The 20,289-nt window shown below is 44.8% G+C and overlaps 1 protein-coding gene across 1 annotated transcript in view; it reads right to left on the bottom strand.

Moving 5' to 3' along the window:
* sema5a (sema domain, seven thrombospondin repeats (type 1 and type 1-like), transmembrane domain (TM) and short cytoplasmic domain, (semaphorin) 5A) overlaps positions 1–20,289 on the bottom strand; it is a 244,463-nt gene that overhangs the window by 115,503 nt on the left and 108,671 nt on the right. The window contains exons 5-6 of the mRNA XM_041184817.1: positions 5,612–5,674; positions 4,371–4,469 (exon numbers count right to left, since the gene is read on the bottom strand). Of these exons, the coding sequence (XP_041040751.1) occupies positions 4,371–4,469; positions 5,612–5,674 (162 nt within the window). The remainder of the gene's footprint in view (positions 1–4,370; positions 4,470–5,611; positions 5,675–20,289) is intronic.

Genomic DNA, 20,289 nt, shown 5'->3' with positions numbered 1-20,289 from the left:
AGATGTACATTCCACTATTACCTTGCAGATCTGAGGTGTTTTCAAGTCCCATATACAGCAATGGCCATCTTTTTTTTAAAACAGGTATAAATTGCATTTATCTTGACATAATGTCCAGGTGTGCCAGCAATTTAAAGGGAGGTATGTGGCCTAAACAACCATGTAAATGGTAAAATCTCCTGAGGAACAATACTTTGGAATACCGTGGTTGAAATTCTGCTCTCTAGATAAAGTTTCAGTGGGGCAAGACCTTCGCTTACTCACCTGCCTATGGCCCAACTCAAGCTGTTACCCTGGGCCACCCCATATGCATGATAAACGTGCAGCAGGATTCCTGATGCCAAGGGGGAGCCTGCCAGTATGAGAACAGATGTTCCTGGTGTTGCTACAGTAGGGATTCCACTGAAGCACCAGAAAACAGACTTAAAAGGGTAGGAGCTCACCAAGAGTCTCTGCCCACTGATAGAAGACCCAGCAGGCAGCAATATATGGGATGGAAGGAAGTGAATCCTTTGGGGGGTCTGTGCCCTGTCCCTGTTCTTGCCACAGTGATCAACGACAGCTGTGGAACAAATAACCTGGTGAAGAGATGACAATAAATGCCATCATTCAAATATTCCCTCATTCTCTGCTGCAATCATACCTGCTTTTTGGGCAGGATTGCAGAGAAGATTTGCATCCATAGTTCTTGTTTACTTGCCACAGTAAAGACTGCAACCTTCAGTTAAAGTCTTCATGTTTCAAAGAGTATTAATGATGTAAGTCTAAAAAACAGTTTCTGTTACCTGGGTCTACATCTTTTTGGTGGAAATGGGGCTAATTATGCTGAGGGGCAACGAAGAAAGGAACGCTTGCTCATTTTGTTCCATTCGGAATCAGCATTAGTTAAACCCATTTTAGCCCAAAATTCAGAAAGATGTCTAAACACACCTAAATGTTTAACCTGTACATTTTGTTTCAATTGTCTATGGAATCTGAGTGTCGCTGGCCAGGCCAGCATTTATTGCCCATCCCTAATTGCCCTTGAGAAGGTGGTGGTGAGCTTCCTTCTTGAACTGTGCAGTCCACGTGGTGTAGGTACACCCACAGTGCTGTTAGATAGGAAGTTCCAGGATATTTCCAAGTCATGATGGTGACTGGCTTGGAGGGGAACTTGCAGGTGGTGTTCCAATGCATCTGCTGCCCTTATCCTTCTAGATGCTAGAAGCGACAGGTTTGGAAGGTGCTATCAAAGGAGCATTAGGGAGTTGATGCAGTGCACCTTACAGATAGTACATATTCCTGCCACTGTGCAACAGAGGTGGAGGGAGTAATGTTTAAGGTGATGATGTGGAGCCAATCAAGTGACCTGCTTAGTCCTGAATGATGTCAAGCTCCTTGAGTGTTGTTGGAGCTGCACTCCTCCAGTAATATGGACAGTATTCCATCACACTCCTGTCTTGCACCTTGTAGATATTGGACAGGCTTTGGGGAGTCAGGAGGTGAGTTATTCTTTGCAGAATTCCCAGCCTCTGATCAGCTCCTATAGCCACAGTATTTATATGCTAGCCCAGTTCACATTCTAGTCAATGGTTAAACCCCCCCCACCCCCCGTGGGAGATTCAGCAATGGTAACGCATTGAATGTCATGGGGAGACAGTTAGGTTTTCTCTTGGAGATGGTCATTGCCTGGCACTTGTGAGATGTGAATGTTACTCTTGCCACTTATCAGCCCAAGCCTGAATATTCTTCAGGTCTTGCTGCATATAGACCCAGACTGCTTCATACAAACATAATAGGGGCAGAAGTAGGCTATTCGGCCCCTCCAGCCTGCTCCACCATTCAAAAAGGCCATGGCTGATCCGTTTGTGTTTTGAATTCCACATTCCCATCTATCCCTGTTAACCTTTGATTCCCTTGCCTAACAAGAATCTATCTACCTCTGCCTTAAAAACATTCCGTGATCTCACCTCTACTGCCTTCTGAGGCAGAGGGTTCCAAAGTCACACAACCCTTTGAGAGAAAAAATTTCTCCTCATCTCTGTCTTAAAAGGGCAATCCCTAGGGCAGAATCTTACACTGATTGGATGGGTGTGGGTCCTACCCGATCTGGCGTGAAATTGCGTGAGATGGCGTCGGGTGAGCATCCTGACGTCATCACCCACTTGCACGATATTTCAGTCAGCGGGCATGTGCAAAAGTCGGAAGTGCGGCCGCCAACAGTTAAGAGGCCAATTAAGGTCATTAACGGTGCAATTTTCTTTAATTTTACATTGCCCGTCCAACCTTATGGTTGGTGGGCAGGCAAGTCAGCCAGGTGGCCTTTACGTTTTTCATGAAACCTCATCCATGGGCAGGACGAAATAAACTTTTTTTCTTAAAAATCGGTGGACAGCATTTTTATCATGTATATTTTCAGGTGTCTATTTGTGGATTTTCGGATCTGCAGCTCCCTGAGGCAGCTCTGTCTTCAGGGAGCTTTCTCTCAATGCGTTCCCACGCCCACATTGACATCAGCGCCCGCCCTCTTCCCACACCCACCCCAGCAGCGCTGAGCTTCCCAGCACACGTTTCATGCTGGCTACCTGTTAATTGGCCAGCCAGCGTGAAATCATGGTCGGGGGCTGATCGCGGTCAGCGGTCCATCCCTGGCAAATCCCAGGCTCACCGATCGTGCCCGTCAACCTAAAAATTCTGCCCCTAATTTTAAAACAATGCTCCCCTAGTTCTGGACTCGCCCACAGGAAGAAACATCCTTTCCACATCCACCTTGTCAAGACCATTCAGGATCTTACATACTTCAATCACATCACCCCTCACTCCTCTAAACTCCAGAGGAAACAAGCCCAGTCTTCAGTCTCTGAGGAGTCACAAATGGTGCTGAACATTGCACGATCATCAGTGAACATCCCCAATTCTGACCTTATGATCTAGTTTGGGTCATTGATGAAGCAGCTGAAGATGACTGGGCCTAGGCAACTACCATGAGGAACTCTGCAGCGATGTCCCAAGACTGAGATGATTGACCTCCAACAACCACAACTATCTTTCTTTGTACCAGGTATGACCCCAACCAGTGGGGAGTTCCCTCCATCCCCCCAACCCTCCGATTCCCATTCACTTTAGTTTTGCTAGGGCTCCTTAATGCCGTACTCAGTCGAGTACTGCCTTGACGTCAAGGGCAGTCACTCTCACCTCACCTCTTGAGTTCAGCTCTTTTGTCCATGTTTGAACCAAGGCTGTAATGAGGTCAGGAGCAGAGTGGCCCTGGTGGAACCCAAACTGAGTGGCAGTGAGCAGATTATTGCTGAGTAACTGCTGCTTGATAGTACTGTCGATGACACTTTCCATCATTTTGCTGATGCTTGAGAGTAGGTTAATTGGGTGGTAATTTGCTGGGATGGATTTGTCCTGCTTTTTGTGTACAGGACATATCTGGGCAATTTTTCACATAGCCAGATAGATGCCAGTGTTGTAGCTGTACTGGAACAGCTTGACTAGGGGCACGGCACATTCTGGAGCACAAGTCAGCAGTACTATCACCGGAATATCGTCAGGGCCCGTAGCCTTTGCAGTATCCAGTGCCTTCAGCCACTTCTTGATATCACGTGGAGTGAATCAAATTGGCCAAAGACTGAGACCTATGATGCTGGGGACCTCAGGAGAAGATCGAGATGGATCATCCACTCGACACTTCTGGCTGAAGACGGTTGCAAATGCTTCAGCCTTGTAAAGGCTAGAGAATATCTAGCTAGAGAAGCCTGGAACTTCCCCAGACACACCCTCTTGATGTAGGAGTAATGGAAGAAGATCCAAACACAGGCAATACTACAAGAATTTAAAAGGGCAGTATGAATGGTGTGAATTCCCAGCCACCGGCCACTGCCTTAAATTTCTGACCCCCATCCAATGGAAATCGTACAATCTCCCCTTTTCAACTCAAGAATTTGGGGGAAATTCTGTTTTCATGTTTTTACCTTACATTTTGTCTATTTTCTAAATATAAATAATACACCTAAGAACAGAATCACAGGGCTCCTATGCCTCCCCATAAATTGCTTCAGCTCCTCCCTCATGGATTACCACATTATCAGGTGCTGCTGACTAAATTAATGCCATCTGTTTTTGTACACATATCTTTTCAACCTGTTAAAAATTGATATACAATTAAAACAGAGTCAAGGTCTTTTGACATTAACTATATTTTAAGGAAATCACATGAAGGTTGCAAAGGCAGTCACATCCTGTATGGATTTACGATGTACTGCACTTCACCAGGATAACCTGGAATTTAAATGATGTTATTTCTTTGAACTTAAATCAATCACAATCAGGTGTAATTGTAACTATACGATGATTAAAAAAGCAGAAAATGTATTGATTGTAATTACCGTCCGATTAGTGCACACGGGAGTAAATGCATTTGTCCCGCAGGTGAAGATCCTATTGCTGTTGATAAGGAGGACTCGGATATAATTCTGACATTGCTCCTGCAATGACACATGGTAGTTTAATACAAAAGAAATCACTAAAACATAAGGTTTAGCTTGCATTGCATCCTTTCAATTGCTGGATAATAACAGGCCCCCAAATGATCATTATTGTGGAATTTAATCAACTGAAAGAATCGCATCTCACTTACTGGCACCAACTGAACCTTCAAGAGTCTTTCTTTGTGTAGGTGGTGCATTCAATGCAATTCTGATGTCATTCAGTGAACACATCAGGTCCTACTGAATGCTCTGTGGGTTTTATGTAACTGAGGTGGATTGACAGTAATCAGTATGTATTCCTAATCCCCAGAAAGGTAATTTGGTGCAATAATAAGGCCGATTCAAAACAGATCAAGGGCGCAACAGGTCAGGTTTTCGTTTGCATCCTTTTCCTGGAATAAGGGCGGTCTGTATGCCCTGGTCAGGCAGCAAAAGTTTATCTTCACCAGTGCCAATGCATTCCAGTTAAAAAACATTTGAATCTAGACAGCATTACATTTAAATAAATGACTTTTAATTACATAGCTCAATATATGCAGGATCAAAAACCTGGGTTTTGAAATTGCCCTTCAGTTATTATGTCTGAACCAGCTCCTCCCGCTACACCGTCACAAATAGATTTTTTTTTAAATGAATGAAGTATTGTTTTCGAAAATTGTAAAGAAATTAAAAGTCAAGATTGGGGGAAGGCAAGAAAAACAACAAGTACATTACTTTCTATATCTAACTAATTTAAAAGCCTGAGATACTTAGCCAACAAATGTTGAATAAATATCACTGAGTGTTCAACTGATATCTGAAACCCCTGTGCTCAGATTTTAACCCAGACCCCAATTCAACATATTAAAAAGCAGTGGAGAATGTATACCCAGTAATGGGTACAGATGGGTTTTTTAATTCTGAAATTCCAGACATGTTACAACTACAAATGGTTGGTATTTGTGGTATTAAAATATGGCATGGGGTCCTTCTAAATGTGTCTTGGGTTCCAATCAGGAATTCTGATGCCTTTGAGCTGGAAGCATTTGCTTATATCGCTGCTGGCAAGATATCAAACTGTGTGAGAAAGCAGCTAGAGCCCCCACTCACCTCACAGTACAGGATCTTGCCTTATTCCCTGGAGCACAATCACCACCTACCTCAGTTTTTCCTTTACTGAAACAGCTTTTTTTTGTCATTTCATCTGAGCGCCATTCTACTCCCTAAAGAAAAGAGAAAAATATCACAAGTTAGGCTACATCCAATTCCATAACACATTCTTCAGAGCCTACGCTGAATGTATCCTGACCTATGATGAGCAGTTCTAAATTATGAAATACCACATTGTCTTTGTAAAATTAATTCCATGGAGTTAAGGCTCCCACACATACACATAGAAAAATACTTCAAATTAATTGTTTCAATGGCGTGGTGGGACACGCTTCATTTATTAACATCAATAAGCATGTATTTCCAACAGATGTTCTTTAATTCCTACACAGATGGTGTGGCTAAGTATTGCACGGGATGTCAAACACGAAAGGTTGAAACATATTCACTGCAAATACACAAACAAGTTTCTATCCACACATAGTGTTCCATAATAGAAAAGCTATGGAAATATAACAGGTTATCCATTAGCAAGTGCTAAATGATGACCAAAATGTTCCTCTTTATTTTTATTTTGTTTATTCTTTTTCTTTTAGACCTTTTGGGCTGTTCAGTATACTCACGAAAAGTTGATAATGAAAGCCTGACAGCCTGAAGAGTTAATCTATTGACAAATAAACTCGAATTTGACTTAAAGTGATAATAATCATATACAAATAACGTTACACCAACAGTAAAATCCCAAAGTTTTATCAGCGTCAAAATTGCTGCGAGGTTCCCACTGGAGAAATCCTGGTAGGAGGACAGACAAAACCCCAAGGGAAGCAGCCCAGAGCCAGTTTCTTTGGGCCCCTGCCACTTCCAGGAGTTTCCTATACGTGTTTTAAGGAATGAAACCTCTGTTCATGCTTTACAATGCAAATGGGAGCAAGGAAGCTGGGACAGGGACTCCCTATGTCAATGTGGAAAGTTGCCCAGGTATGTCCTGTCCACAAAAAGCAGGACAAATCCAACCTGCCCAATTACCACCCAATCAATCTACGCTCGACCATCGGCAAAGTGATGGAAGTTGTTGTCGACAGTGCTATTAAGTGGCACTTAGTCAGCAATAACCTGCTCATTGATGCTCAGTTTGAGTTCCTTTGACTTAGTCAGTACCTTGTGTTATCAGCGGAGGCAGGTACATCTAGTGAGGTGAGGCGAACTGGCCTCTCGGATAGTGGTTCTCAAACTTTCTCTTTTCAAATGGAACAGTAATCATGAACCACCCATCAAAATTCTAATACTATGTAATATTCATAATGCAAAAAATGTTGCATTTGGAGAGTATTTTAATAATATTTTTAAGAAAGCAGGCACTCACTCAAAACAATTTGAGGACTAATTCACAGTTGTGGATAGAGATGAAACAGACCAAACAAACCAAAGATAAAAGATAAGTGCAACTCCACTAAAATTCTCATGGACACCAACTGAAGTGTATTAAAGTGGTTAAAGATTGCCTGTTAATGGCAGATATACCCAATTGCATTCAATACAAACAGCTATTAGCCAAATCAGTATTAATGCAGTCCTACCCCATTTAAATGTTTAACAGGCTCAAAGCAGATTACTGTTTTAACTTAAAAAAATCTTCCCATAAGCATACAAGTTTCCTTCCCTCCAATTTAATTACAGAGTTCTCACATGAATGTGACACTCTCGGGAATATTTTACTGACCTATGCAAACCCAATCCAGATTGTCAGTGTTATTTAATCATTTAAGGAATTAGCATTATTGCAACACGGTGGAAGATTTAAGTGACTCGGCCTGAACACTTTTCCATGATTACAATAATCAAACCAACAAGGGACTAATATATACAGAAAATGCTGGAAATACTCAGCAGGGCAGGCAGCATTATTGTGACACTTGCTCACTTCACGAGTCCAACTGAATACATCTGAAAATCACAGCAGCAGCTGGCCTCCCATCCCACCGTCCACTGAAAGTAGATGCAAGACTCATCACTGAAAACCATGGCAACTGAGGTCCCAACACGGTGAAGGCGGCCAAGTATTCAGGAGCTCCAGGGGTGGGCAGCTTGTCACGACTTGTGCGGGTCCATTAACTACTATTAATTTATTCTTGGTAGACAGATTACCTACTTTTCCTTCCTTCCCTCTTCCTCTTTTCTGTTTTTTTCTCTCTCTCTCTCATCTACAAGGGAGATTATTTCACAGACCCCCTCCCAGATGGTCTCTACGGATCCCAGTTTGAAAACCTCTGGCTCTAAAAGAATGAAAATTAAAGGGATCTGGCCAAGGAAGCAGCCTAAATTCCAGAAGAAAAGCATTTTTTTTAATTGAAAGATTGTCTGCATAGGGGGGCCACCGAGCATATGGACAGAGTTGGTGTTGACCTGACTAACATGCCTTCCAGAGATGTGCCCATCCGTCCCATGATAACAAGATACTTTCCTGCTGACCCCACACAATCTGGTGGGATCAGCTCTGGAGGACATCAGCAGGCAAGATCCCAATATCACCATTTTTAAACAATAAGTATACTGAGTCATTTAATATTTTAATTAATTTAAAAATAATCACAATATTAAAAACTTTAGCGTTTTACTGAGATGACCCAGAAGCACATCCAAAAGATCTCAATAAAAGAGACTATCTCCCAGTCTTCCACTATAACTTCAGTAGGAGATCAGCAGGAACTTCAGAGAAATGGGTAGAACATGAATATTTACATCATTCTTCAGAGGTTATAGAAGATCGGAACAATTGCTGCAGAAATTCAGGACATTTATATTTAAACATTCAAGGGTGTTAAATACTCCCAAATTCAGGTATGGGGAGAGTGATGCGTGATTACCCTACACCAATTCAAACTGAAGCGGGACACATGCAGCATTGTGCTGCCTGACCATTTTATTGATTGGGCTGCATGGCACGTCACTGAATGCGTTGCTGAGTGGCTGCACACCTCAGCAGGAGCACAGGGTCACTGGGCTAGTGCCAGGCTAACACCATTTAAAGCTAGCCTCTACTACCTTAAAGCCAGGCTACCCCTCTGAAAGACAGCCTCTGGCTGCAGCATGGGCTGAAACTGATTGGAGAAGACTTGAAGACCTAGAGAAATGAACAATAATGGCCCAACAGGCCAGAGAGTATGCCCCCAGATTTTCAGATGCCAATACTTAAGTCATTGGTGCAGTAGGTGGACAGTGGGAGAGAGGTTCTATTTCCTCAGGGGACTAAGCCATCCATGCTACTAGCCTACCACTGAGGACCCAGGCGCAGTGCCGCAAGTACTTTGAATGACCTAACATGTGTAGAATTTTCTGCCCACTGGGCGGGCAGGCCCGACACAATCTCCGACGGGTGGGGAGCTGATCCCCGCCAGAGAAGCGGGCCCCACCGCCATTTTAAGTGGCGGGCCAATTAAGGCCCGCCCTGTGTGATGCTGGCGGGAAGCACTATGCACTTCCTGTGTGGGCAGGGGGATTCCCCAAATGCGAGAGTGCGCTCTTTCACCCACGCACACGAAAGAGTGCACATCTCCCTGAGGCTAAGAGCTGCCACAGGGGGATAGCTGAAAATTTTTGAAACATTAAAAATAGAAACATAAAAAAATCATTAACATGTCTCCCTCATGTGACAATGTCACACGAGATGGAACATGTTAGTAAATTTCACAAAAACTTTATTAAAGTTTTTTAAACACTGCATGAAACCGCATCCCGCCGGTGGATGAAGGTTCATGTTTTTTCTATTGCCCACCGGGGCTCCTGGCCTGCCCACCAACCTTAAGGTTGGACGGGCAGGTCCTTTAATTGTTTTAATTATCCTGTCAATGGCCCCAATTGACCATTGACAGGTCGGCAGGCGGACAGGTGATTTTGCTGTGCCCCCACCTTCCTGAAAATTTAACTGGGGCGGGATGACATCGGGGGTTCCGCCTGACGTCAACCCGCATCATTTTGTGCATCGGCGAGCAGGTCCTGCCCCCTGCTCACCAACGGCAAAATTCAGTCCCATGAGTGATTATGGTCAGTGAAAGCATCCTTACATGCCCTACCCTACCAACTGCACCACTAGCCTCGCACACTGCTCCTCTTTACCAGTCAATGTCAACTACAACTCAAACGTTCCATTCATGTTTCACTTCACACTCACGCATTTAGCACTGCTGCAAGCCACACACTCACATCCAACAGCTTGCACACACTGCCAGCTATTCAACTATGGCAGGCACATCACTCAAATACATGGCACCACATTCATTGGCACACCTCCCTCTCTATGCAGGACAAGGTGGCCCATAATAGGCAGCAGTAGCGAGCCAGTTTGAGGGGGGGGGGGCGATCAGGCAGGGGGAATAGTTGGTTGGTGGGGGGAGGGAGAAAGGGGGGCAGACACAGCTGCCTGTACTGACCCCCCAAAAGAGGAGATGGTGTTTGGAATAATTGGAACAACATCACTGAGGTCACGGCCAGCAGCATTGCTGAAATTATTGAGGATGATGGAATTTCCCACCTAATTCACCTTCTCAGATTTCACATTACCTTCAAACCAAAATCTGTACAAGCTGCTGCTGGTGTAACCATACAGCTCTTACTTTCCCTCTCCTTCCCTCACCCCAAACCTGCCCTTGTGCATTTATGTTTTCAGATCCCGAGGCGCTGCCATCTGACCAGGCGGAGGTGCCTAAGGTTGTAGGCCCAGAGGGGGAACAGACATTCACTCTAAAACCTGAGCTACAGCTCAGATACTGGCACTTTAGAGAGTAGCTTAGAGTTACCAGGCACAATTGGGCTACAACCATGAGGGTGAGGAAAGGATAGCTCCTGTGCCAGCTCCCGGAAAGGTGAGGTCACACAAAAAGGTGCCCTGCAGAGGATTCAGGCGAAGATTTTAATGGGGTGACAAATTGAAAAAAGGTCAATGATCATGCACATAGAAATACTTGGTGTATTGGCAGATCTGCTACAGAGCCTGTTGTCACGGTCAAGGAACATGAAGGAGTCCAACACTAACTTGGCACAGAGCTTGGAGTCCGTCCTTTCCAGTGTAGAAGTGATGGACAACATCATGAGAACATTTGCAGACCTAACCCGTGATGCAACAGCTGAAGGGCGAAGTCTCAGCTTCCATTGCAGCATAAGCAGGAGCCACACAACATTCGAATGCTGCAGTGAAAACTCAGACTGAGGTCCTGAAATTTCTGCTTGCTGCCACGCGGGCTCCGGCCGCTGCCACGCGGGCTCCAGCCGTTACCACGCGGGGTCCGGCCGCTGCCACGCGGGGTCCGGCCGCTGCCACGCGGGCTCCGGCCGCTGCCACGCGGGCTCCGGCCGCTGCCACGCGGGCTCCGGCCGCTGCCACGCGGGCTCCGGCCGCTGCCATCATGGCCGTGGATACCAATGCACAAAAGGGTTTTGGGGTTTCACAGCAGGGTCCTCCAAAAGATTACTAGGGTAGGATTACTGAGGTGCCACCCCAGGGCTCTCAATGCCTCTGTGTAGCACCAACCTGCTGCCCTGTCCCAACAGGACAGGATTTGTGTTCCCATCTCTTCCACTCTGCATGCCCTTGCTGTTGCTTGTCACCCAGACAGCACCAGGCCAAGATGTTGCAACATGAAGCCAGGCATTCAAGGCCCAGAGCTCCTTTTAAAGTGCAGTTATATGAACTTTTAAGGTTACTTCTTCTCATTTGAGTTAGCAAGCTGTTCACTCTCTAGTGGTGGTATTTTCCATGCCCACTGGTGGCAGGTGTGATAGGTGACATGAGTGAACAATATGGCGTAATCGGTTTCACGATGGCAGGAAGGCAGGAAGGTTCAGCCCACCAACAGAGAACCACATTTGCAGCCATGGTCGTCGGGAATCTCATTGGAATACAGCAGCATATCGTTATCAGGCCACTCCGCTAGGCTCTTACACCCCCGCTGGATTGTCCATCCACCTCAGCAAATTCATGAGCACTTTAGTGGACTGCAGAGCAGTTGGAGTGCACAGTCTCCTTGCTAAAGCTGGCCATGTAGCAGTCACTGCTGGAGGTGCTCACAGCCCCTTGCAATCTCAGCATCTCGGTTTGGACCAGTATCCCCCACGGTTCAAGCTAACAGGGCAGCCATGCAGTGCACTCATCTCTGGCCATCCAAGTGGTGGCCAGCACTCTCCAGGAAGCATTAAGAGGCCATCACACTTAACCAGGGCAGGTTCTTAGCACACCCATGCTAATCACATGTCTCTCTCTTTCATCCTGCAGGAGAACTAACTCAGGATCATGGAGCCTGGTGAGCTAGCTGTATGCCTGACGGCCTACAGAGCATGAAGACGACGGAGGAGAAAGCGATAGAGACTCCTAGCTGCGCAGAGGCAACCTCAGGAAGAAGGGGCAGCTGGGGTTCCTGCATACATCGCCCAAGAGCCATGGGCCACCATTGTAAGCTGGCACCTAGCAACACCTGGGGCCTGCAGATGACCAACAGCCAGTTTCACCAAAGACTGCACATGTCTGGGGAACTCGTCACTCACATCTGCCAGTTACTGCAGGATTTAGTGCCATGGAGACATGGCGGGCATCCACTGGCAGTGGCTGTGAAAGTGACCAGGGTACTCAATTTTTATGCCAGTGGCTCCTTTCAGGGCTCCACAGGTGACCTCTGTGGGATTTCACAAGCCTCCACCCAAAAATGCATCCATGAGGTCACGGATGCCACCTTCTCTATGGCACACAACTTTGTGCATTTCACCCAGACCGGGACAGCCAGGATACAAGAGCGATTGGATTCACCCTGATCTTGGGATTCTCACAGGTGCAGGGTGTGATCAATTGCACTCATGTGGCACTCAGATCTCCTCCAATGAGGAGGACAATGATGGGAACGAGGCTGAGGAGGTCCTTGGAGGCAATGATGACAGGGATGAGGCCCTCACATTGGCTAGACGAGTCAGGCGCAGTTGGGAAGCCCTCATAGTTGCTAGATTTATGGAGGATGATGATGACATACATTGAGGTGGCCCCATCATTCCTCACATCGCACTTGTGAATGTTTGACTCCAGTCTGGTTTATGGCAGCAGGAACACCCTCTGAGAATGCTCCTGTCATGGAAATGCGCTGAAAGCTCTAATAGTCACTCAATCGCAGGAGGATGACGACGACATGCAGAAACGACACTCCATAGATCTCCACATAGCCTCTGAGGAGGCCTGACTCTTGTCTGGCTGAGGGCAGCTCACTTGCGCTCCATGATCAGGGTCATATCATAGAGATGCAGCCATGAAACTTTAAAAGTTCTGACGCTTTGTCCATCTTCAGAACCTGAACCCTTCAGGAGCTGGTGCACAGCATCAGTGGTCACAGATGCAGAAGAGATGGGGTCCAGCCCCACTTTAAAAGGTGCTGAGAGCACATTTAGAGTATGGGAGAACTCTGTGGTGCCTGCCCATTACATTCTGGCAGCAATGACCAGCACTGCTGAGGTGCAGGCATCAGTAATGTGTCAAGGGAGTCTGAGGCTGGACCATCACTTTGGTCTGAAGGCTGCACAAAGAACAGGGAAGAGGCCCTGGACTGAGACACCTGCCTTTATCTTGTGCAGAAATGTTTCACGTCTGAGTGACAGGAACACTGCTCATCAGAATAAGGAGCCATAGGCAGGGAGACATTCTTAGGAGTTTATTGACAATAGTGAACATTATGTACAAGTGATTAACACCCATGCCCAGACTGTGCAACTAATCTTCCTTAATTTTCTTAACCCTGTCTCGGTGCTCCGCGGACTTTAAACATGGCACCCGGCGTGATGCAATGGTGGGGTGATGGCAGGTGGGCAAATGAGGAGCCTGCCCCACCATGGAAACAGCAGGCTTCTGTATTTCCTGTGTAAATGATGAGGCAGGCTCGGGATGATACGGCGTGAAAACCCACCATCACCGTCAGCGGGCAACATGCCGTTCTACCCACACTTAATGCAAATTTGGGAAAACTCCCGCCTAGATCTACAGATGAAACGCCACCTGTCTGAAGTGGTGGAGGCAGCCAGATGCCCCAGCGACCTGTATCCCAGCAAGTCAGTATCCTTCAGGAGAGGAGAGGAAAACTCAACTTGGAGAAGTTCAAAGATGGATAATTGTATTTTTTATATATTTCCTTTAAGGTGTTAGTGCAAGGCAGTTCACCACTCATTTGCAGGTTGTCACTAAAAGAATCATTATACTGTAAGAGCAAAAACACGTTACATTTCTCACCTTTTGCAGAAGTATCAAAATATTTGTTTGAAATGGTACAGTGAAATTTACAAATAAAAATCCCAACCACAAAACCATTTCTATGAATGTATTTACTGAGTTGATTAAGAGTATGTCCACTCTAAGGCTTTTGTTTAACAGAAACAGTGTGAACTCATTAGCTTTCTGGACTGGTTTTTGGTCCCAATCTGATAAGACAAATTTACTGCAGCTACTGTACACAGCATCTTAAAAACTGAGAACTAGGCGCCACTGAATGAGGCCTGTGGCACAGTGTGTGCTGTACAAATTGAAATGGCAGCACTCCAGTAAGTGCTGGAAGTAGCTACCCTGTCAACCCAGCAGCTGTTTGAATTACTGAGTACATTGAATGTAATTGGCATCAAGAATTGGCTTTCAATAACATGCCGACAATTCAGTTCCAACTATGCAACATCACAAAAATACAGCAGTATTTCAGATATTGAAACTGATCACGTAACTTCAAGGTCCCTACATCTTTCTGGGAATGTAAAGCTTGGTGTAGACAGACAGACAGACAGACAGACAGACAGTCTTGTCCTCTTCGTAACCATGTTGCTTTTTTGGTCAAGATGCCAAAAATTCAGCATGTAACTGTTGTAATATGCCTCTAAGGGATAGCAGCATGTCATCACTAGAGGGAAAGTGTGTCACATGATCCAGTCTCAGTTACACTTTTGCCTGTGAGCAGAACACAGCGCACACAGCTCTGCTGCTTATGTCTTCAAGGTTTTTATCCATGTATATATGTTCTTATGTGCCTTGTTTAAATCAATAAACCAATGTAAATCCCTTATGAGTGATTGGTGCCTTTATATCATTGCAACAACACAACATGGGGCAGGATTTTCAGCTCAACATGCACGAGCATGAAACAGCACGCGATGATGTCGGGCGAGTGTCCTGAAGTCAACGCGAATTCGCATGACATTATGTTTGGCGGGTGCACGCAAGAGTCAGCAGCTACCAATTAAGAGGGCTATTAAGCCCCTTAACCAATTAATTAAGTTCAATTTTTCACTGTCCGTCCAACGATATGGTTGGCAGGCGGGTGAATCGGCTAGCCGGCCTTTCCATTTTTTGAGAAACCTCATCCGTGGCAGGATGAGGTTTCAAACAGTGACTAAAGAAAACAATAAAAAATTTTAAAACTCATATTTCACATGTCCCTGTTCATGTGACAGAGTCACGTATGGGGATATATTTTCCTTTTTTTTTATAAAAGATCTTTATTTCTCATGCTAAAAATCTTCAGCTCCCTGAGGCAACTCTGTGCCTTCAGGGAGCTTTCACTGAGCGCACCTCTGCACATTTCAGTGCTCACACTCTTTCCACCCCAACCCCAGCAGCACTGAGGTTCTCTGCACACATTTCATGCTAGCTGGCTGTTAATTGACCAGACCATTTTGTGGCTGCTCCCGAGCCTGCCGAGGGGAAAATCCTCTTCATGGTGTTTGGAGGTGGTCAAACAGCATGGCAGCAAGATTAAGTACAGGAATGACATGGTGAAGAGCTTTAGATCATGCTACATGGCATGAGACAACCCTCAATGTTTTGGTCAGATTGCAGCAAGTGCACAGCATCAGAGAATGTTGAAGTCTCAGCATGGTGACTGCACAGAAAAGCTTTGAAGACTCAGTACGGAGATGGTGCTCAAGTAAAGAACTAGTAAGCAGACGAATTCCTCGTCGTGAGTGGGACAGCGCATCGAGAGGATCAGCATCAAGTTAGATCAGCCAGGAAAGGCTATTGACCAGGGTGTGGACTGGATTGATAGCGAGCAAGGGAGGTCAAACATAAAACAAACAAACAAAGCCTTCATAAAAATCGCCCAGACGAGGTTGTGATTATAAATGGGTGGCTTCAGGAGTTGCTGAACAATAAATTGAATAAAACAATAAAGATCATCAAAGGAATATTGTCAAAATGTCCACAAAGCTCCCCAGTTTGAATTGGGATGCAGCTGACCTACTATCTGAGTTCAAAATGTTTAAACAGCTTACTGAGCAATGGTTTCTTGATTCAGGTGTGTCTGAAGCAGAGAAGAAAACCATAATAATTCAGCTAGCAATTGGGGATGAAGGTATACACAGAACACATCAGGATTAAGAGCAGAAGAGCTAAAGGATCCCTAAAGATATGGACTACATTGGAAGACAGGTTCTGAATCAAGTTAAACTTCTGTATTCATCAACTAGAGTGCATGTTATTTCAATAACAACCTACAGAATCCATAGACCACTTTGTCAGCAGATGCAGAAAAAAGGGTACGTACTGTGATTTTTCAAATGCAGAGCTAGCAGACAGAACTGTTGAGTTGATGATTGCATCCACTCCTATGGAAGCGTGCTAGAAAGATCTGCTAGACAAGCCCAAAACATATAGCATCAAAGAGCTACTCAAGGATCAACATAAGTAAGAAGCAATCCTCACAGGTCGACAAAGCTTACAGGTCCTAAGTACCACCCCAGCTGTTGACACACTTAGTAGAATACCTACACCTAGTCATATGGAAGGCATGGCCTTCCGCATGCACCAAGGAAATGCCCAATTTTCCATCAATTCTGCAAGGCATGTAGTAGAAAGGGTCTTAGGCAGCATGAGTGCCCTGGAGCAAAGGCTGATGCAGCTACAAAGAACCGTGCACTGATCCAAACAGACCAAACACAGCAGGTATGTTCAAACAAAAAAAATGATCATCCAGTATCCTGTCAGAAACATATACATGAAGTGATTGACAAGCCAAAACGTGACAATGATGTGCACAATGAGACAAAGAGCGGTGAACACAAGTTTCACGCTGTCAATCTTGAGGAGAACATAAGTACCGTCACACCATCCGAGCTGTTTGCCAAGATTCAAATTATCTGTCCTAACTAAGTTGGCAACTATTCGTTATTGGCCAGGATCGACGCAGGGGCAACTGCCAACATAATAACCCTGCAAATTTTAAAAGACATGTATCCATAGACACGGAAGGCCATAATGAAGCCTGCCCTTGTGAAACTTTCAGGGTACAACAGTTCACTAATTCCATGTTCACGATCCATAGTCCTGGAATACAAGTGCAATCAATCCTCCTGGGTGTCACAGATGTACTACATTGTGGAGACTAAAGGACCAGTGATTGTAGGCCTACCAGGATGCCGTGACCGCACACTAGTGACAATCCATGGAATTAGTCAGACATCATAAGGCAGATCAACCTCAAAAACTACGCTTATCATCTTAGTTCATGACCTAGCATCAAAATATCCAGAATGTTTCAACAAAATTGACAGTTTCAAGGGAGCTGCAACATCACACTTACGGGAGAATGCAAGTCCGGCAATTGATCTGGTACATCTTATGCAATGTAAAAGTAGGCAGCTGCAAAAAGAAATGGTGGAAGATTCCACATTATAAAAGCTGTGGAAAACCATCATAGAAGGATGGCCTCTTTCAATTCAGCATATCCACGAACCCAAGAGACAATTTTGGCTTTATCAGGATGAGGTAGGCATCTCCCGGGGAGTCATTTTTACGGCAGGCAGGTCAGCATAATGGAATCCTTGCAACTTGATATTCTTCAATAATCTCATCATTCAGACATGGGCACAGAATGGATGAGAAGGCTCGCAAAAGAGACAGTCTATTGGCTGGATATGAACAATGACATTGAAGTCATCGTCATGCAATGCATATCAAGAGCATATGCCAAGTCAGCACAAAGAACCACTAACTCCACATGAAGTTCCTACCCATCTTTGGTCCAAAATTGCATCTGAGCTCTTTCATGTCCACGACACTGACTTCATCATCATCGTTGACTACTTTACCAAGTACCCCATTATTCAACTATTGCACAATACCCCAAGCACAACTGTTGCGCACACTCCAAGTGCTATTTTCAGTTTATTTGGTGCGCCTGGAGAGATCATTATGGATAACGGTCTGCAATTTATTGGTAAGCCATTTCAGGATATATGTGAGAAGTGGAATGTCGATCGCACTACTTCTTCTCCTCATTACCTTAGATCTAACAGCCTAGCTGAACAAATGAATCACATGGTGAAACCCCTAATTCTCAAACGTAGACAGACCAAGCAAGGTCATTGCAATGTTACATCGGAGAGTGACACCTTTAGGTGGAAGTATTCCATCACTGGCAGAGCTCATGTTTGGCAGACCAGTGCATACCAATCTACCTACTCTTACCCATTCTACTCTCTCAGAGACTATAGAGCAACTTTTAAAACTGCAAGAGAAGGTGACCAATGTGCGCAATAAAAATGCAGGTACAGAGTTGTCAAGTTTAGAGTTGAAACATGTTCACATCCAGGATCCCACAGAAGGTATGAGGCAACCGGCCATGAAAGGGGGATGTTGTAATATGTCTTTAAGGGAGAGCAGCATGCCATCACTAGAGGGGAAGAGTGTCATGTGATTCAGTCTTAGTTTCACTTTCGCCTGTGAACAGAATGCAGCGCAAACAGCTCTGCTGCTGATGTTTCCAAGCATTCTATACATGTATATATGTCCTTATGTGCTTAGTCTAAATAAATGGACTTACAATGTGTTTATACAATCCCCTTATGAGTGATTGGTGTCTTTATGTCATTATAACAGCACAACAGCAACTATGGGTGGAATTTTACAGCAGCGGGATTTTACAGCCCCGCCAAAGTTAACAGAGTTTAGAATGGCTAGTCACATTTTATGGCCCCTCCCACCGTGGCAGGGCCATAAAATTCCAGCCTGTGTTACTTGCTGTATTTTCATGACTTGTTAATGTTAAAAGTTACTGGTAAGAAAAAAATAAATGGAAACCAATTAAATGTACCATCTGTTCACTCTGTGGTACTTAGATGGTTTGTATTTCATTGTTCATCTCTCCAAACATACTGCCTGAAGTGACATGGTTTGCATTTCAGTTCACCCATATACAAGACTTACAATCGTGACACAGACCAAACTAATTATAAGCGTATAATTAAATACTGCATAAACTACACATTTATAGCTGTTGTTTATTCCACTTAAATAAGATATACTATCATTTGCAAGTGTCAGAAATTGCCCCCAAATCACTCCTATGTTTGATTTTACTACACCTGAAATCCAACAATGCCTCTACGCCATCACCTCCCCTTCACAATTATAATCACTTGCAGTATTTTATGCAGCACAGGCCTCAAATGTTAACTGAATGCAAAACGGTCACCAAGGATTGAATTAAATTTCACATATCTCTCTCCATTACTGACTGAATGAAGTAACCACGTCCCTAAAAACCATGTCATTAGCTGGATATGTGTGACACGTTGCTTGTGGTGTACTCTCCCTGGGTGAGGCAGCTGAGGACTGGCTCCCAGGCTGGTCTCAAGTTGGAGCACATTAAAATGAAGAGGGCCACTTGGAACTTAGATGGCTCCTCTATGCAGAAGCATCTTATGAATGGCCTTGAGGAAAGGATTTCAGAATTTAATTTTTTGCAGGAGTAGTTTAAAACAGAAGTTTTCTAACTGGAGGAGGTCTTGAGGCACACAGGGTGGTGTACCTACCTCTGAGCTAGAAGCTCCTGTTTTGAGTCCTACCCCAGGACTCAATAGCCAAGAAAGGTATGCTCATAATGTAGCCAAGCAGGATGAGCATCAGCCTGCAAAATCCTTCCAACATACCCCAATGGCAGTTGATAAGAGAGGGAGAGATTCCCGGTCAGCCATGTGATGGAAAGAAAGTTGGAGTCTCTACCATCATTATCCACAGCCATACAACATGCATGTAAAAGTGCATGTGCCACAGTAACTCAGACTCCGAGTGAACTACAACACAACACCGTACTCCCTGGAGTTCTATCCCCACAATCCACTTTAAATTAGGAAGCAAATGAAATTATACAATCCAACAGTTTGGCAGGCTTTTTTTTCAAAGGAAGTTGGACGAATATAAAACAGCAATACTGATTTATCATTTTTTAAAAGATTCCTTCTGGACACAAGAGGGGTGTCGCTAAATTTGGGGGCAGCCATCAGTTCCCAGCAGCTTTCTATCCCTTGAAGAGTGCCAGCTCAGTGCAGAGGCCTCCTTTAAATATGGCGTCCGGTTTACTGAAGGCCTGAGGTGATGGCGGGCAGATGGATCAAAGGGCATCCCGCCAGCAACTCAGTGTGCTTCCCAGGAATACATTAGTAATGAGACGGGACGTGCCAGAAAGGGGACGATATGGCATGAAAAGCGTCACTGTGGTCGGTGGGTAAAACGACCTTTTTCCCTCCCGCTACCACTACTGATTCTGCCCTAAATATTGCAGCTAGCAGCTGGGCTGACAGCTGCTAATGTACATTTATCAGTAAAAGAGCCTCATCTAAGCTGCTTTTTCATAATTCTCAGCTTAAAATGGTACAAAATGATTGAATCAACTCCAAACACCTTATTTTTCTGCACACCAACAATGGCACTGACTCACAGGAAGTG

This window comes from Carcharodon carcharias, chromosome 3 (assembly GCF_017639515.1).
Source record: "Carcharodon carcharias isolate sCarCar2 chromosome 3, sCarCar2.pri, whole genome shotgun sequence".
NCBI lineage: Eukaryota > Metazoa > Chordata > Chondrichthyes > Lamniformes > Lamnidae > Carcharodon > Carcharodon carcharias.
This window is presented reverse-complemented; position numbering and strand designations above follow the sequence as displayed.